This window comes from Crotalus tigris, unplaced genomic scaffold (genome assembly GCF_016545835.1).
Source record: "Crotalus tigris isolate CLP2741 ecotype Arizona unplaced genomic scaffold, ASM1654583v1 scf7180000024321.1087588, whole genome shotgun sequence".
Lineage (NCBI taxonomy): Eukaryota > Metazoa > Chordata > Lepidosauria > Squamata > Viperidae > Crotalus > Crotalus tigris.
In genome coordinates this window covers 430902-448533 of record NW_024100493.1, presented here as the reverse complement: position 1 = coordinate 448533, position 17632 = coordinate 430902, and the positions used below count along the sequence as shown (strand labels likewise).

Genomic DNA, 17632 nt, shown 5'->3' with positions numbered 1-17632 from the left:
GTGATTTTATCCAGCTTTGGGATCAAAGGAAGCTTTGTTATAACAACCGTGTAATTTACAGCATTGTGTTGTTGACCACACTGAATTTTCAAAATTTCTTCTTCTTCTTCTTCTTCTTCTTCTTCTTCTTCTTCTTCTTCTTCTTCTTCTTCTTCTTCTTCTTCTTCTTCTTCTTCTTCTTCTTCTTCTTCTTCTTCTTCTTCTTCTTCTTCTTCTTCTTCTTCTTCTTCTTCTTCTTCTTCTTCTTCTTCTTCTTCTTCTTCTTCTTCTTCTTCTTTTCTTCTTCTTCTTCTTCTTCTTCTTCTTCTTCTTCTTCTTCTTCTTCTTCTTCTTCTTCTTCTTCTTCTTCTTCTTCTTCTTCTTCTTCTTCTTCTTCTTCTTCTCTCTCTTCTTCTCTCCTTCTTCTTCTTCTTCTTCTTCTTCTTCTTCTTCTCTTCTTCTTCTTCTTCTTCTTCTTCTTCTTCTTCTTCTTCTTCTTCTTCTTCTTCGTCCTTCTTCTTCTTCTTCTTCTTCTTCTTCTTCTTCTTCTTCTTCTTCTTCTTCTTCTTCTTCTTCTTCTTCTTCTTCTTCTTCTTCTTCTTCTTACTTCCTCTTCTCTTCTTCTTCTCTCCTCCTCCTCCTCCTCCTCCTCCTCCTTCTTCTTCTTCTTCTCCTCCTCCTCCTCCTCCCCCTCCTCCTCCTCCTCCTCCTCCTTCTTCTTCTTCGGCATTTTAAAGATTAGGATATATTCATTTTTCTAAGTTACCTCTTTGCTACTTGTGCAAACCGTTCAGCTGCTGATGCACATTTTTAGCTGCCATTGAACCCTACACCACTGTGCCCTATTTGATTTATTTGGTTTTTTGTGTGTGTGTGTGTGTCAGTGAGAAAATACTTGATCCTGCACCTTGAAGTATGTTGATGTATTTTCAAAAAGCGCTGGGATTTTAAGCTCTTGGGGCTTCAGGTGTCTTTTTGATGCTTCCAGTGTTACGTTTCACGGAGTGAGCAAGATTTCTTTAGGCCTTTTAATCCGGTCATGAAAAGGCAGCTTACAAAGGAGTGGATAGAAGCAAAATTCTGTCTACAACAGGGGCCTTCAAAAGTCCTTTCCCCGCAATATCAGAATCTTAACAAAGAATTGTTGAAAGAACAAGTCTTCATCCTGGTTCATCCAAGCCGGGAATAAATAAACAACATGACGACTACTTTGGGAAGATGGTTGCGGTTTTTTAGGAAGAGCCAGACTGAAAGATGGTTCTGGCAGGAAAGAGGAGAGAAAAAGAGGGGTGAGCACATGTGGGTGGTAGGTTTTTATACCCTCTGAAAGCCTTTTGTTTGGAATAGTTTCCTGTTCCTGTGGCATGAACTTTGAACTGAGTCTGAGTGTGCTTTTCTGGGGCTTGGTATCTGTGGTTTAATCCTATTATGTCCCAAGGGTCATATCCTGCTTCCCTGGGGCTGGGCTAATGACTCTTAAGAGTTTGGGTAAGGTATGGAGATTTTGGGTCTTTGTCTTCTTGAGTTTCTGGCTCCAACTTTCCTGATGGTTTTACATCTGCATTTGTATAGGGCCGGCTCCTGCTTGGGGCAGAGGGACCTGGGGACATGGTTGGCTTCTGCTTTTAAAAATCCTTTTTGAGGAAATATATTTTTTCTGCCTTTGTAATATTTCCTTCTCTGGGGAGCTGACTTCCCTCAGAATCTTAAATCTTCCTCTTGCAGTCTTCTTCCGGTCAACCATGTGGACAAACTGTTTTTAGATTAGATTAGATAACCTTTATTGTCATTATTTTTAATGTGGGCACAACGGCACACTGGTTGTTTTTTTTAAAAATACATTATAGGTAATCCCTGATTTTTCAACAGTTTCCTTAGTTGACCGTTCAAAGTTACGACACTGAAAAAAGGGACTTAGGACCGTTTTTCACACTTAACGACCGTTGCAGCACCACGTGATGTATATATTCGGGTGCTTGACAACTGACTCACATTTATGATGGCTGCAGTGTCGTGAGGTCACGCAATCCCTTCTTGTGAGCGTCTGAGAATCAGAGTCGGTGGGGGAAGTTAGTGACCGTGTGTCACTAACTGAACCGCTGCAACGATTCAGTTAACAAATGTGGAAGAAAAGTCATAAAGTGGGGCAAAACCCCCTTAACGTCTCCCTTAGCAACGTCAATTTGGGGCTCCCTTGTAGTCGCAAATTGAGGACAACCTGTAGGAGCAGTTTGGCAGTGAACGCTTGTAATCTGTTTTGCGTGCATTCTGCATCTACATAATTACTCTGTATTTCCCCTCTTTTTCGTTCCCCCCCCCCCATCAAATCCTGTATCAATTTAGCACCCAATAAAATGAGCTTTGGATTCCAAAAACTTGAGCCTTCAAGTAAAATAGGTTAATCTCCCCTCCCCAAAAGGTATTGCCTTCTGATCTTGGATAATAAAGCGCTATTTCTGAAGCTTAACCACTTTAAGAAATGCAGATTACAACTCCCAGAATCCCCCAGCCTTCCTTCCTTCCTTCCTTCCTTCCTTCCTTCCTTCCTTCCTTCCTTCCTTCCTTCCTTTCCCTCCTTCCTTCCTTCTTTTCCTTCCTTCTTTCCTTTCTTTCTTTCCTTTCTTTTTTCCTGCCTTCCTTCCTTCATTCCTTTCTTTCCTTCCTTCCTTCCTTCATTCCTTCCTTCCTCCTTCCTTCCTTCCTTCCTTCCTTCCGTCCTTTCTTTCCTTCCTTCTTTCCTTTCTTTCCTTTCTTTTTTCCTGCCTTCCTTCCTTCATTCCTTTCTTTCCTTCCTTCCATTCATTCCTTTCCTTCCTTCCTTCCTTTCTTTTTTTCTTTCTCTCTTTCCTTCTTTCCTTCCTTCTTTCCTTTCTTCATTCATTCCTTTCTTTCCTTCCTTCCTTCATTTCTCTTTCCTTTCCTTCCTTCCTTCCTTCTGTCCTTCCTTCATTCCTTTCTTTTTTTGTTCCTTCCTTCATTTCTTTCTTTCCTTCCTTCCTTCCTTTCTTTCTTTTGTTCCTTCCTTCCTTTCTTTCTTTCTTTCTTTCTTTCTTTCTTTCTTTCTTTCTTTCTTTCTTTCTTTCTTTCTTTCTTTCTTATTATTTGTTAAATTTATTTGCGGCCTAGAATACCCCCACGGCGAGACAGGCAGCAAATAAATTTAACAAATAAAATCATACATACTGTACACGCATACATAAATGATCTTTTTTTTTAAAATAGGAGCCTCAAACAATATCTTTTAAGTCTTTCCTGGACAAAGGAAGTGATTGCACGATGAACACTGTGCAAAGCCACGTGTATTTCTTTCGCAGAGAGGTTTTTTTTTCTTTTATACTTTGATCCCGGGCACTTAATAGTTAATTTGAGCAGCTGATCCAGCTGGGAGAGAGGGACCTTTTAATAATAGAGAGATGTATGAGGAAGGGGCAGGGCGAAGCAGGAGTGGCTGAGGTCTTTTCCTAGACAGAGACGCGTGAGATTTTTTATCCTTATTTTCTTTTGTTTTATTTTATTTTATTTTACTTTATTATTTTATTTTATTATTTTATTTTGTTTTGTTTTTATTTGTTTTGTTTTATTTTATATTTTATTAGTTTATTATTATTATTTTATTTTATTTTATAGCGGTTTTAAAGCAAAGAGGAAGGCGGGCACTGCTCAGAAAAGCCAGCTGCCTCCCACCCCTGAGCAAAGTGGGAACTGGAACATCTGGCAGGAGAGTTGATGGCTCCCACTTGGTGCGCAATGGATGGGCTATCAGCCCCACTCCCCAGGGCGGCTTAATACGAGAGAGGCTCCAAAAGAGGGGTGGGGACTTGGTTGAGGACGGGGAGGTGGGGAAAGGGGCTTAGTGCTATCTGATTTCTATGCAAAGGTCTGAAGGGGGGCTGAATTGGGGGAGCCAGGCAGACCCTCCCTCATTAGCTGTGGCTTGGACCTGCCGGCTGAGAAGACACACACACACACCCTTGTTTGTTGCCCTTAAAAGAGTCAGAAACTTAGAAGAGCAGCGGTGGGTGGGTTGGTGGAGATCCTGTGCTGAATAAGCAAAGAACAAACGGAGCCTTTGTCCTGCCTTTCTTTCCCCCCCCCCCCCCCAGTCGGAGCAGAGCGAGGCTTTGCTGGCGGACGGACCCCGTGGTCCTTATCCCGTTTTCTTTCCGGAGACACGGCACTTACAGGAGTAGCTGGACCCAGGTTCAAAAGGAGAGTTGCGCTGTGAGTAAGAGTCCCACCTCCGCCTTTGCTCTCCCTCCGTCTTGCAAAAGCCGGCAGGAAATGGTCTTGATCCAAGACCCCTCAGCTGTCGTGGTTTATTATCCTATCCGGTAGGAGACCTGCTCTGTGTGTGTGTGTGTGTGTGTGTGTGTTGTGTTGGGGGGTGGGCTGTGACGGGGTTTAGCCATCGGCTGGCTGAAACTAGCCCCTTCCTCGACAATTTGCTCTTTAGAGTTCAGGGGTCAGACCGGGAAGAAAAGGTTGAAATGGCCATTATGGATGGGACATTGCAACGTGCAGGTAACCTGGGCTGGTGGCATACCTGGTGGGGTTGGTGTTTGTGTGATTAGATGTTGGGTTCCTGGTTTTTTTTCGGTTCTTGGGCATTTGGTCTTTCATTGGGTAAGCGCGCAAGGAAAACCATCCTTTTGCAAGCCTTGGCTTGACAGATCGCATGGCTAATGAATGTTTAAATAACCAGCGCCTGGCCCTGTGCAAGTGGGAGACCCACAAACACACCCCAAGATAAATAAAGCCTCTTTCCTTTGAACCAACCCCCCCCCCCCAAAAACAAAATAGACACTCCACCTGTGTTTAGAGGATTAAAATAAGCGATCCGTCTCAGCTTCCTTTATCCTTCCTATATGTGCTGAAGGATGCAAAATGCAGAGCGGTCTTCTCGATGTGTTAAATGATAAATATCTAGGAAGCCTCGTGGAGGTGTTGGAGTGTGAAAGGACAGAATCCTGTCGCTCTTTTTTCCTTTCTTCTTTTGCTCACGTGTAGAGAAATTTCCGTTTTTAACTATTGTTGGCTTTCCGAGTGTAAACGATAAAAATGACTGTCTTTTTGCTGTAATGTAATGCAATCTGTAGCAAATTGCACAAAGCCCTGACTTTAATTATGTCTTTAGAGCGGTTACTTCACCATTAACATAACTCAGCGACAATGAGAAAGCATGGGCTCTTTTATTATTAATTTCTGAAATGTGTTTTGGGAGGCACACATATTGTAAATAATTTATTCCAGCAATGGAAAGCTCTTTTTTCCTTCCTTTCTTCCTTCCTTCCTTCCTTCCTTCCTTCCTTCCTTCCTTCCTTCCTTCCTTCCTTTCCTCCTCCCTCTTCCTTCCTTCCTTCCTTCCTTCCTTCCTTCCTTCCTTCCTTCCTTCCTTCCTTCCTTCCTCCTTCCTATTCTTTCCTTCCCTCCTCCCTCTTCCTTCCTTCCTTCCTTCCTTATTTTCTTTCTTTCTTTCTTTCTTTTTCCTTCCTTCCTTGCTTCTTTCTTTTTTCCCTCCCTCCCTCCCTTCCTCCCTCCCTCCCTCCCTCCCCCTCTCTCTATCTATCTCTTTCTTTCTTTCTTTCTTTCCTTTTTCGCTAACTTAATCTGGGCTCTATATTTTGAATATATTTGAAAGCCGGCCATGTAATTTTTCAAAAGATGCACCCGATCTGTTTAATATTGCAGCTGGGCTAAATATAAAAAGAGGAGCTGACTTATCTGTGACACAAATGAATGATTAGAAAATGTAGGTGTGTCTAATTAGATCTTTACAAACTGTTATTGTGGAACTTTGTTCAGGTTGCCTTTCCTTCTGTTTCCTTCTGTTAGTTCCTCTTAAAGGGGGGAAGAAAGTTATAATAATTGCGCCCATCAGTTCAGACTGGAAGAGGGAAAAAAATGATTTGGAACATATGTGGATAGGCACATGGCACCTGTCAGAAACTCTTCAAATCAAAACATGCCTTCTTCCCCAGCTTGTTCTGTAGCTGCAAAAATCAGTCCTTACAATCTCAGGGAAATGCACACAGCTATCCCTTAAGGAGGAGTTGACCTGTGCTATGTAGCACCTTCATGGTCCAAAACACTTTTTATTCCGCAAATCCAAAGCCTACCACAAATCTGATCACAATGTTCTTATCTTCAAAAGTGGGCGGGGGGGGGGGGAAGGAGGATCCAGGAAGTTAGAGATCAATCTGTTGAAGCTCAAGATTCATACCCCAGAAAAGGCATTCTGTAAAAACCTTGGGGGGGGGGGAGGAAATGCAGTGACAGCATGAATTTATCAAGACAAATTAAAAAAAGAAAAGTGCCTCCAGTAACTTCTCCAATGGATCAGGGGAATGCTGTGGGCATAATGTATCTTGATTTCAGCAGAACATTTGAGAAAGCGTCCTATGACATATGATTTGGGCTAAAGGATATGCACTTCCGATGAAGGAGGATATTTGTAGCTCAAGGTTGAAATGAGGGGTCCTGGGCCCTCATCGGTGCTAGAAGGAAGGGGGGTTGTGGATGAAGAGGAGGAGGAGGAGGAGGAGGAGAAGAAGAAGAAGAGGAGGAGGAGGACGACCACAACCACAAGGACTGTGGGTTCCTTAGTGCTCCCTGTGCTTGTTTGTTTTCTTGAAGACGTTTCATGACCCAAACTAAATAACCCCTCATCAGTGCTACTCCTGACAACGTTACTTAGTTAGGGTCATGAAACGTCTGCAAGAAAACCAGCAAGCTCACAGAGCAGCCAGGACCCCTCGTTTCAACTCAACCCTGATATGTAGTTCAGTAGCTGCCTTGAGAACCAAACTCAAAGGCTATATCATCATTGATTCTTCATCAGATTGAAATATCAAGCGGGTTTTCCCGCTATTCTTAAATTATCATGAATGACTTGGATGAAGGGATGGATGTCACGCTAATTCAGTGGTTCTCAACCTTTTTAATGCCGCGACCCCCAACCGGTCGTAAGTCGAGGACTACTCAACCAGTTGTAAGTTGAGGACTACTCAACGGGTGCAGCACCGTTTGCAGAATGGGACTTTTGGCAGGCTCAGCAGGGCAGAGACAGCCTGGACAATTCCTATTGGCTTTTGAAAACCAAGAGAATTAGACTCTATTCAAGAGACTCTATTCTATTGGCTTTCAAAAGCCAATAGAATAAAAGGAGTAGCACAGCTAAGGAAAAGGGGGAAAAAATGGCGGACTGTGTTGTTTGGCGACCCCCGTGAAATGGTCGTTCGACCCCAAATGGGGTCCCGACCCACAGGTTGAGAACCACTGCGCTAATTGGACATGGCCAATCTAGAAGATGCCCCAGATTTATTGGACGCATTAGATTTCAGGTATGCTGGAAATTACTGAAGCTGAAACTCAAAGACTTTGGACACCAGATGAGAAAAAGAAGCCTCCTTGGAAAAGCCCCCCCCCCCCCCCGAGATTGGGAAAGATGGAAGGCCAAAGGAGAAGGGGATGGCAGAGGAGGGAGATGGTTAGATAGGTCAGTGATGCAATGAACAGGAATTTGGGCAAACTCCAGAAAAGCTTGATGAACAAAGTGTATATTTGATTTTGCATGTGACAACAACCACAAGGCTTATATTTATTTGCACAACACTGGGGGGGGGGGGAAATGAAGAAATGCCATCGGAGGAAGAAATAATAAAAAAAATACTAGACTGTGCAGAAATGGACAGACTTACTTTGAGACTGAACGAAAAAGAAGAAACAGAATATTTTCAAACTTGGAACTTATTTTACCAATGGCTGGAGAAATAAACTAGGGATTAGGAATTCAAGAACAGAACAGAATAGAATAGAATAGTTGGAAGGGACCTTAGAGGTCTTCTAATCCAACCCCCTGCCCAGGCAGGAAACCCTATATACCATTTCACACAAATGGTTGCTTTTTCAGAGAAATATTTAAATAATACAAAAGAAACAAATTCAAAATACATTTTCCTGTACATAATTTTGTCCTGAATGTTTCTCTTCATTTTGGCCAATTAATTTTTTTTAATTTCAGTCTTTCCCCCCCCCCCTTCTTCCATTTAATTGTCTCTGATTCTTGAAGATTGCCTGGACAAGTCCTTGCAGTTTTCTCGGCAAGGTCAGCCAAAGCAATAAAACTGGCTATAAATGTCAAGGAACTTGCACAGCTGTGTTTTTAAAAGCATCCAGGGGACTATCTAAGTGTGACTGTGATTACAATAAATTGGACAGCACATCTAGAGATATCCAGAGACTTGCCAAGATGAGGGAAGCGGGAGGGTAGGAGAGGCTGCAAGTAGCTCCCATATTTTGTAGACAAGGCAGTGGAAAAATAGGAGCCAGCGGTATGCTGCAGCTGCCAAAAAAGCCAATGCAGTCTTAGGCTGCATCAACAGAGGGATGGTTTCAAGAGCACATAAAGTGTTAGTTTCGCTTTATAATGCTTTGGTAAGACCACACTTGGAATATTGTGTCCAGTTTTGGTCACCATGATATACAAAAAAACAAAACAAAACAAAAACCCGCTGAGGCTTTAGAAAAAGGGTAGAGAAGAGCAACCAAGATGAATAGAGTAGAGTAGAGTAGAGTAGAGTAGAATAGAATAGAATAGAATAGAATAGAATAGAATAGAATAGAATAGAATAGAATAGAATAGAATAGAAGAATAAGAAGAAAAAATGGTACAGGGTCTCCTGCTTAAGCAATGGGATGGATTGGAAAAATGACCAACAAGGTCCCTTCCAACTCCTGTTATTCTATTCTAGCATGTAGAGTTAGCCTATGATTCAACTCAGACCAGGTTGACGAACCACATCAGGCCACGAGTCGATAGCCCATAATTCTGTAAATTTGGTTGACGATTAGCCTCCCATGAGTATATAAAACTATTCTTGAGGGTCTTAGAGACTAACTCTAAAAAACAGCATTTAAGACCAATGTTTCAGGACAAAAAAAAAAAAAAAAAAGCCACGTGCAAATCAACACAGACATTAAGCCAGATTCTAATCTCAGTGTTCAAGACTCACTGGGGCACTTGCGCCGTCAGAAAATGTAAATCAGTTGCCTGGATGGGTGTCGTATCTTGGTGATGACAAACTGCACCGTAGGGCTGGTGAACATTTACCCTGAACATTGTTGTGGCAGCAGACGTGGGCCATTATGACTTGCCTTTGCAAGTTTGGGGTCCTTGCTGGGTTTTCTCTTTGGGAAAAAAAATATGTACCCAGATATTTAAGGCCCTTAAATAGCGGCGGGGTGGCCTTGAGGAGGAACTCTCACCCCACAGCCACGAGTATCGTGAGTTCAATCCTAGGTAGCGGAAGATATTTTTCTCCCTGAGCACAATGAGTCATTGTCTGCTGTGAACTCTGTGGAGGCATCGGGAAGGGCATCCAGCCAGTCAATGCTCAACTCCAATCAGTTGCCCCAACCCCACCTGGAAGCAAAAGATTGCAGGTTTGTTTAAAGAAAGAAAAAAAAAGGGGGCCCTCGTAGGGCTTAAATGTTACAGCCATCAATTCTCCAGGGGTGGTAATGAGGAACAGGCCTTTCATAAAACCTTAGTTCCATTGTAGTTAACCGCTTTTTGCTTCTCCTCCTTGTTGGCAAGGGAACAAAGGCTCCATCCGAGGCTGGCTTGTGCTTTGGGTCATTCAACTAAATCAAACCCTTTAAATACATTGACAGATTCTCAGGGGACGTATTAGTCAGGCTGCCTAGCTGCTGTGTTAGAGATGGGGTGGAAAGGAGAGAAAAAAAAATGCATCTCAACAATGCAACAAAACGATTTTCAGAGGGCGACCACTGAGTAACAGCTCGGCTCCTGAGTGTTTCTGATGAGGTCATGGGTTGTGATATTGCAGTGATGTAAATGCAACCCTAGTCTTTTTTGGGTTGTTAAGACAAATCACCCAGGGACCTATATAATTTCTCCCTTCCTTTTCTTGACGTGGCCATGCAGAAGCAGAATAATAGTTAGGCCTCTGGTGCATTGTACGATTAGACAGATGTGCTGTTAAGTATGGAACCGAGGCTGCTACCAGTAGTAATAATGATCTTTATATTTTTCTTACACTGGGTTCAAGCAATGAGTTAGCTCTTACAGCCATGAATAGGCGTGGGGTTCTCAGCATAACATCCACAAGCCAGTGGATTATTAAGCTTTTCCATTATTAGTCAAAATGAAACTTAAGCCAGACAAAATAAGGAAGACAGATAAAATGTTTGGGGTGATTTATCAGAGTTCCGTTTTTAATACTCTGAAGTTAAGAGTATTAGATTGAAATTTCAGCTTTAGCCTGTTGCCTCACACCCTCCGGCCAAGTTTTATAGAGTCTATTAGAATATTTGTCTGACTGGAATTAGTTTATTTGCTATTCTTGAACCTTTGGACATTTGAAAGGTTTTCAATCATTAGACCGCGAATATATTACCTATGAGTCAATAAACCTGCCTTCAGTTTGTGGTCTTTAGATCAAAGCACTGAATTGCCTGGCTTAAATTTGTAGGGTGGCAACTGTGGGAATGCAGTCACCAAAAACTGAAGGAGTAGTTCCTTTATTTTATTTTTTTAACGATTGGGAATATCATTGCTTTCCAGCTATGAATGAAATTAATTTATTTGCAGAATGTACTATAAAGGACTTGAAGGAATTGTTTGGTAAAGAATTTGTAATGTTATTTCGACTTGTTTCCTTAAGCCGCTGACTTTGGTGCCGCAATAAATCTTAATATCATAATCCTTCTTTTGAAAAAAAAATTTTTCACACTGGCTAGCTGTTCTCAGAGCCCAGGTTGGGGACCCTGTGCTAAGGATTGCGGGATGCCTGGCACTCAGGCAAATTGGCCATCAACAGGTACATAGAGATAAGCAACATCTACGTACCATTCAGAAGAGACGATCCAAAAGGAAAAGGGAAACAAAATGCACCAAAACACTTCCTCACCAACAATCAACAACTAGATGAGCAGAGATTAACACTGATTAACATTAGAACAACAATCAAGAAGTAAACAATATCCCAATCAAGGAACTACCAACTCAGATACACAGTAAACAACAGCTGTCAAGAATCAAACTTTGGCAGCTATGTGCCTCTGCTTTTCAACTTGCCTTTAGATTAAGGAGGGGGAGGTGTTACTTTCAAGTGGGTAAGAAGCAGAAACAAAACTTCTTTGATTCAGCAGAAGACCATGGGAGCCTGAAGCCTTGTCAAGGGCACCAGAACAGGTGTGGATTTGAAGCAGACAGTTCCCATAGCGAAGTGAACTTGTTGATATGGATTACGTTAAAACATTGGGGGTTTGGCTGGGAAAATTGTTGCTTAAGCCTATGAATTTGTAATGTTATTTTGACTTGTTTCCTTAAGCCGTTGACTTTGGTGCCGCAATAAATCTTAATATCATAATCCTTCTTTTGAAATTTCACAGATGTTTTTATCAGACATTAGTTTATTAAGTATATAGATAGGAAATTCTGTGTCGTTACTCTTTGAATGGTTTGTTAATGCAATTCTACTGAAATTGTTGTTCTTGTTGTTGTTGTTGTTATTATTATTATTAAAGTCCACATCAGTTTTCTTCAGAAAACGCATTAACTTATTTGATTACAGGAATAAAAAGTCATTTCTTATGTCCATGGAGTGTTATAAATGTATGGTGATGTTTGAAAACAGTCTTGTTATACCAGTAGGAAGTGTTAACGAATGTACATTATTTTAGGAAACCTGTCAAATATAGTATTGACTTTGGTTTCCAGAGAGAACGACTTGCTGAACAGGTTTAAAAATTTAGGAGAGAGAAAAAAAAAAAGAAACAAACCAGTTGTATTTTATAAGCATAATATCCAGCCTTAATTTATGCGTCTTTTTTTCTCCTTACTGTAATAACTAATAACACAAATGTTTCCTTGGCATCACACGAGATCTTTTTAAAAATTATTATTATTCAGCCCAAAGGACAAGTGGATTTCCTTTTAAAAAAAAAACAATATCTGTGCACAAAAAGAGTAACGAAAGAAAAACAGCAGTTTTCTTTCAGAATCGGCCCAGAATCCAGGTGTTTCCCCTTAAAAAGAGGGGGGGGGGAAGGAAGGATGGTGGAAAAAGCCTCGGTTGCTGTAGCATAAATGCATTACTTATTCATTTGTTTTGACGTTGTCCCTTTCAATACGATCCTGTCTTGGAAAATGCAAGCATCTTGGAAGCATCTGTCTGTCTGTCTGCTTTCCCTATTTGCCTGGGATATTTTAAGCTCATCTTTCACGCCATGTGTTGCCTGCCATTCAGCTGATCCTCCACAGGCCTCATGATAACTTCCAAAAATACTTGAAAACCTGGACAACTAGAACAGCAGCAGAAGAAAAAAAAAAATTGTCCAGGCTTAAGTCAAGGACAAGCCAAAGGGGAGGGTCAAACAAAAGCGGGCTGATCTTCCCCGTGTGTCTGTGCTTTTCCTAACTCTCTGCTCTATTTTTCCATGCTTTTCCGGATTCAGAGAAAGGTAAAATGCTGTTCTTTTCTCTCCCCCCCCCCCTCTTATTTCACTTCCTTGCCTACATTTTGTCCTTGTGTTGCTTTGCAAGTTGTGGGTTGAAGGTTTGGATTATGGCTTTGGGTCCTGTTGCTGATCGGATGGAAGTTGCCGGACCTCTTGAAGCGGTCTTCGGGTTTGTTTCTGTTCCCCTTCTAAGAGAGTAAGAAAAATGAGAGTTAACCCATTTGTCTTGGGAAAAAGGGGGGGGAATGGGGAGGGGGTTTCTCGTTCCTTTTGCTCATTTCTGAATGGTCTACTCAGCCCCTATCCCAGTGATGGTGAACCTTTTAGAGACCGAGTGCCCAAACTGCAACCCCAAACCCACTTATGCATCATCGGGTGCCGGGTGGGTCTGGCCCATTGGGTGGGTGTGGCCCATTGGGTGGGCGTGGCCCATTGGGTAGATGTGGCCCATTGGGTGGGCGTGGCTGCGGTGGTAACGGCAGACTGGGTGGGACTAAAAAGTTTAATCAATCAATTCCAACTTTGCGAGATCTATTTTTTTTCCCGCGAGAAGTTGAAATTGACTGATTGAGGCCGAAAGCGAAAAGGTTTTATAAAACCCAGCTGAAGGCCTAGGACTGGGGCGACGGCGCGCGTGCCCACAGAGAGGGCTCTGAGTGACGCCTCTGGCACCCGTGCCCTAGGTTCGCCACCACTGCCCTATCCTTACATTCCAGCAGAGCAGAAATTTAAACCATGTTTTTTTTCTTCTTAATTTTCAGTCTAGTTGTACACTGTAGACTTAGGAAACAGATGTCTAGTCCAGAAGTAGGCAACCTTGGCTCTTTCATGACTCGTGGACTTCAACTCCCAGAATTCCTGAGCCAGCCACGCTGAGGGGACAGGGTGAGGTTTCCAAGCTGAGCCACGCTGGCTCAGGAATTCTGGGAGTTGAAGTCCACCAGTCATAAAAGAGCCAAGGTTGCCTACCCCTGACCTAGAGGAACATATGAAAGCATAATTAATGTTAATTAATGTAGACTTTATTAATTTGGAGCAGGGGTAGGCAACCTTGGCTCTTTTATGACTCGTGGACTTCAACTCCCAGAATTCCTGAGCCAGCCACGCTGAGGGACAGGGAGAGGTTTCCAAGCTGAGCCACGCTGGCTCAGGAATTCTGGGAGTTGAAGTCCACAAGTCATAAAAGAGCCAAGGTGGCCTACCACTGGCTCTAGTCCATTAGCGAAAAGGACAACCGGGGTAAACTTCAAGGGAAATGAACGTAATAAGTGGCACGCCCTGGGCAAACTGCACCGAAGTTATTTTTTATGTCATCGCGTTGAGCTATTGTTGCACAGCTCAATAGTGCTTAATTGGTTGCTAAATACTGTGAGGGTGGTTATCCAAGCGTTACCATTGATTTTTCCAATAATTCCAGATCCTTTCCATTTGCACGCATAAAAATAAATGAATCGGAAGTCTTTGCTGTTTGTTTTGCTTGTTTATAACTCCTTTTTATTCTCCTGGTTTTTTTTTCTTTCGCGCCAAGCCAGTTATGAGTTATTTAAATTAAAAGGAACCCCTTAACTTATTAAGCCAGTGGTTCTCAACCTTTTTAATGCCGCGACCCCCAACCGGTCGTAAGTCGAGGACTACTCAACTGGTGCCGCACCGTTTGCAGAATGGGACTTTTGGCGGGTTCAGCAGGGCAGAGACAGCCTGGACAATTCCTATTGGCTTTGGAAAGCCAATAGAATTAGACTCTATTCAAGAGAGTCTATTCTATTGGCTTTCAAAAGCCAATAGAATAAAAGGGAGTAGCACAGCTAAGGAAAAGGGGGGGGAAAAAATGGCGGACTGCGTTGTTTGGCGACCCCCGTGAAATGGTCGCTCGACCCCAAATGGGGTCCCGACCCACAGGTTGAGAACCACTGTGTTAAGCTAATCAGCTAAAACAAGCCGCAGCCTTGCGTGTAAGCGTGTCCCACTTGGTCATCTTTACAATTTGTTTTCTGGTCTTACCACACACAGAAAGGGTTTAATTTAACGGATGTTGCAGAATTACAGGTATCATGTTTGCTAGCCTGACACCATCCGGAATCTGCCACCTACTAAGGTTAAAAATTATAGTCCCTAACAAGTGTGACAAGAAAGTTCATGTAAAGTTTGCAATAGTGGCGAATATCTGTAGCCCGGGTGTAGGATGAGGGCGAACGTTCGTTCTCCAAGCTTCTGGGCTGGTTTCCAAATGTTTTGTTTACTAGGCTATCTTCAGGGGAATTTAAGGGATGTCATTGTCGGTGTTCAGGTGATAAGGGCTTCAGGTGTGGGTGTGTCGAGTGTGGGTCTTAGTGTAAAGTATCTGCGTAAGGGAGTAGCAGATGTTAGCTCCTGCAAGGGTGTTGGACAGTGGTTCTCAATCTGTGGGTCGGGACCCCATTTGGGGTCGAACGACCATTTCACGGGGGTCGCCAAACAATGCAGTCCGCCATTTTTTCCCCCCTTTTCCTTAGCTGTGCTACTCCCTTTTATTCTATTGGCTTTTGAAAGCCAATAGAATAGACTCTCTTGAATAGAGTCTAATTCTATTGGCTTTCAAAAGCCAATAGGAATTGTCCAGGCTGTCTCTGCCCTGCTGAGCCCGCCAAAAGTCCCATTCTGCAAACGGTGCTGCACCAGTTGAGTAGTCCTCGACTTACAACCGGTTGAGTAGTCCTCGACTTACGACCGGTTGGAGGTCGCGGCATTAAAAAGGTTGAGAACCACTGGTGTAGGACATCGTATTTGGGGCATCTTTTAGGGCTGTTCAAGATGACAAAAACATTCCTTCTTTTACAGGGAGGTCTCTTGTTGAGATATAAATGTATTATTTATAGAAAGCTAGACAGGCTTAGTGGCTCTTCGGATAGATTCCCTGAAGGCCAATGAGCAGCTGCCATCACTTTTATCATCTTGCAGCTTTGAACCTGGAGTAGGCAAAAGAAGCAAGGACTGTCTCTCAGCCTTTATGGCTGCTCTGAACCAGCTTGTAAATGGCTGCACGATCATTTAAGGCAGACATGTCAAACACAAGGCCCGGGGGCCGGATGCAGCCTGCGAAGTGGTTTCATGTGGCCCGCGAAGCCATCCTGGAAACAGTGAGGGAACGGCCCCTGCCGCGTCAGCACCGCCCGCTGGGTGCATGCTGGGGAGGTGTCACCCTTTGTGGGGAATGAAGAAATGCACCATCGCCTGGAAGTGGCCAGCAAATCGCCTCTCCTACTTCACATATCCGGCTTGATGGGTTCTGCCCTGGTCCCACCCCCTTCTGCCAGAGACCCCCAGATTTGTCCCACTCCTGTACAAACCCACACAGGCGCCCTCGACGCGAACGATGTAGAGCTGGCCATGCCCACCCAGTAGGCCACACCCACTCCATCCACGCCCACCCAGTAGCCCCCCCCCAAGGGCAACTGCAATGCTGATGCGGCCCTCAATGAAATTGAGTTTGACACCCCTGATTTAATGTAACTTAAAAAATCACAGATCCTTTCTTCGGCCCTTTGCGTGGAAGATTTTATAAGAAAGTAAAGAATAGCTTTAGCAGATTGTGCCTCAAATCCATCAACTTCCCCGTAGGGGGCCCTTGCTGCTCTCTGTGCTTAGTTGTTTCCTTGCAGATGTTTCTTGACCCAACAGACTTCATCGTCGTTTCAGTGGGAGACGGGGAGCATCCTAGACCAAATCAGGTCCAAAAAAGTGCTAAAGCAGAGTTCTCCAATGTTTCCCGCTTTGAGGACCAGTGAGGCGGGAAGCAGATGGTTTGTGCAAGCAACCGGCAAGTGTGCATATGCGCGTGCAGCTCGATTTGCATCAAGAGGCGTGCACATGGGCCTGCTGCTCACACAAATGGAGCGCGTGGCGCGGGCATGCTCACTCACTGCTTGTGTAAGTGAGGATGTGCGGGCATGCACACACACTGGCTAGCCGTTCTCAGAGCCCAGTTTGGGGACCCCTGTGCTAAGGATTGCGGGATGCCTGGCACTCAGGCAAATTGGCCATCAACAGGCACATAGAGATAAACAACATCTATGTACCATTCAGAAGAGACGATCCAAAAGGCAAAAAGGAAACAAAGACCAAAACACTTCCTCACCAACAGTCAACAACTAGATGAGCAGAGATTAACACTGATTAACATTAGAACAACAATCAAGAAGTAAACAATATCCCAATCGAGGAACTACCAACTCAGATACACAGTAAACAACAGCTGTCAAGAATCAAACTTTGGCAGCTATGTGCCTCTGCTTTTCAACTTGCCTTTAGATTAAGGAGAGGGAGGTGTTACTTTCAAGTGGGTAAGAAGCAGAAACAAAACTTCTTCGATTCAGCAGAAGACCGTGGGAGCCTGAAGCCTTGTCAAGGGCACCAGAACAGGTGTGGATTTGAAGCAGACAGTTCCCGTAGCGAAGTGAACTTGTTGATATGGATTGCGTTAAAACATTGGGGGTTTGGCTGGGAAAATTGTTGCTTAAGCCTATGAATTGGTGTTGGAACCTCAGAGTTAGTTCTGCTTCGACAAAACCATGCGGTGTATTCAATAAACAGTTAGATTTTCAAGAACGGGATGAACCTGGAGTTTTATTTGGATTCTCGAAGCTGGATGTTGACAACAGCCTAATCAAGGAACCATCAAGATGACTCTTACCAACACTGACAGGGCAAACCTCTCGTATATAAACAGAGAGCAAACTTCACCTCCTTCAAGCACTGATGATGTTACCTAGTTGGGTCATGAAACGCCTGCAAGAAAACCACCAAGCTCAGAGAGCACCAAGGACCCTACAGATTTTTTCTTCTTCTTCTTCCTCTCCTCCAGAAACCCCCCTCCCTTCTAGGACTGATGATGTTACCTAGTTGGGTCATGAAACGTCTGCAAGAAAATCACCAGACTCAGAGAGCAACAAATATTGTCTTCTATTGGTAACATTTTCTGCGACATCCTCTAGCTAATTTTATATCCCAAAGTTTCACTCAGAGGTTTATTGTTTCCATGAATAAAGTTGAAGCACCACAGCGAGAACGCAGAGAGGTTTAAATTGGAGCTATCTAATGATGCATGTGAAGGAGAAGTGTTTGGAATTGAATGGGACTTGATAGCACTGAAAGGGGGGGGGAAACTCTTTGTCTTAGTCCAGTGTTTCTCAAC

General features: G+C 43.4%; 1 protein-coding gene across 18 annotated transcripts in view; it reads left to right on the top strand.

The window, feature by feature from the left end:
- APBB2 (amyloid beta precursor protein binding family B member 2) overlaps positions 1–17632 on the top strand; it is a 111548-nt gene that overhangs the window by 81942 nt on the left and 11974 nt on the right. For 9 of the 18 annotated variants that reach the window (XM_039325286.1, XM_039325284.1, XM_039325283.1 and 6 more), the window contains one exon: positions 12460–12465. The exons of 5 other annotated variants lie outside the window; for them this stretch is intronic. In XM_039325286.1, the coding sequence (XP_039181220.1) occupies positions 12460–12465 (6 nt within the window). Of the gene's footprint in view, positions 1–3050; positions 3720–4082; positions 4311–12459; positions 12466–12514; positions 12659–17632 lie in introns of those variants that run through there. 4 more of the 18 variants (XM_039325298.1, XM_039325297.1, XM_039325295.1 and 1 more) reach the window with 4 other exon arrangements.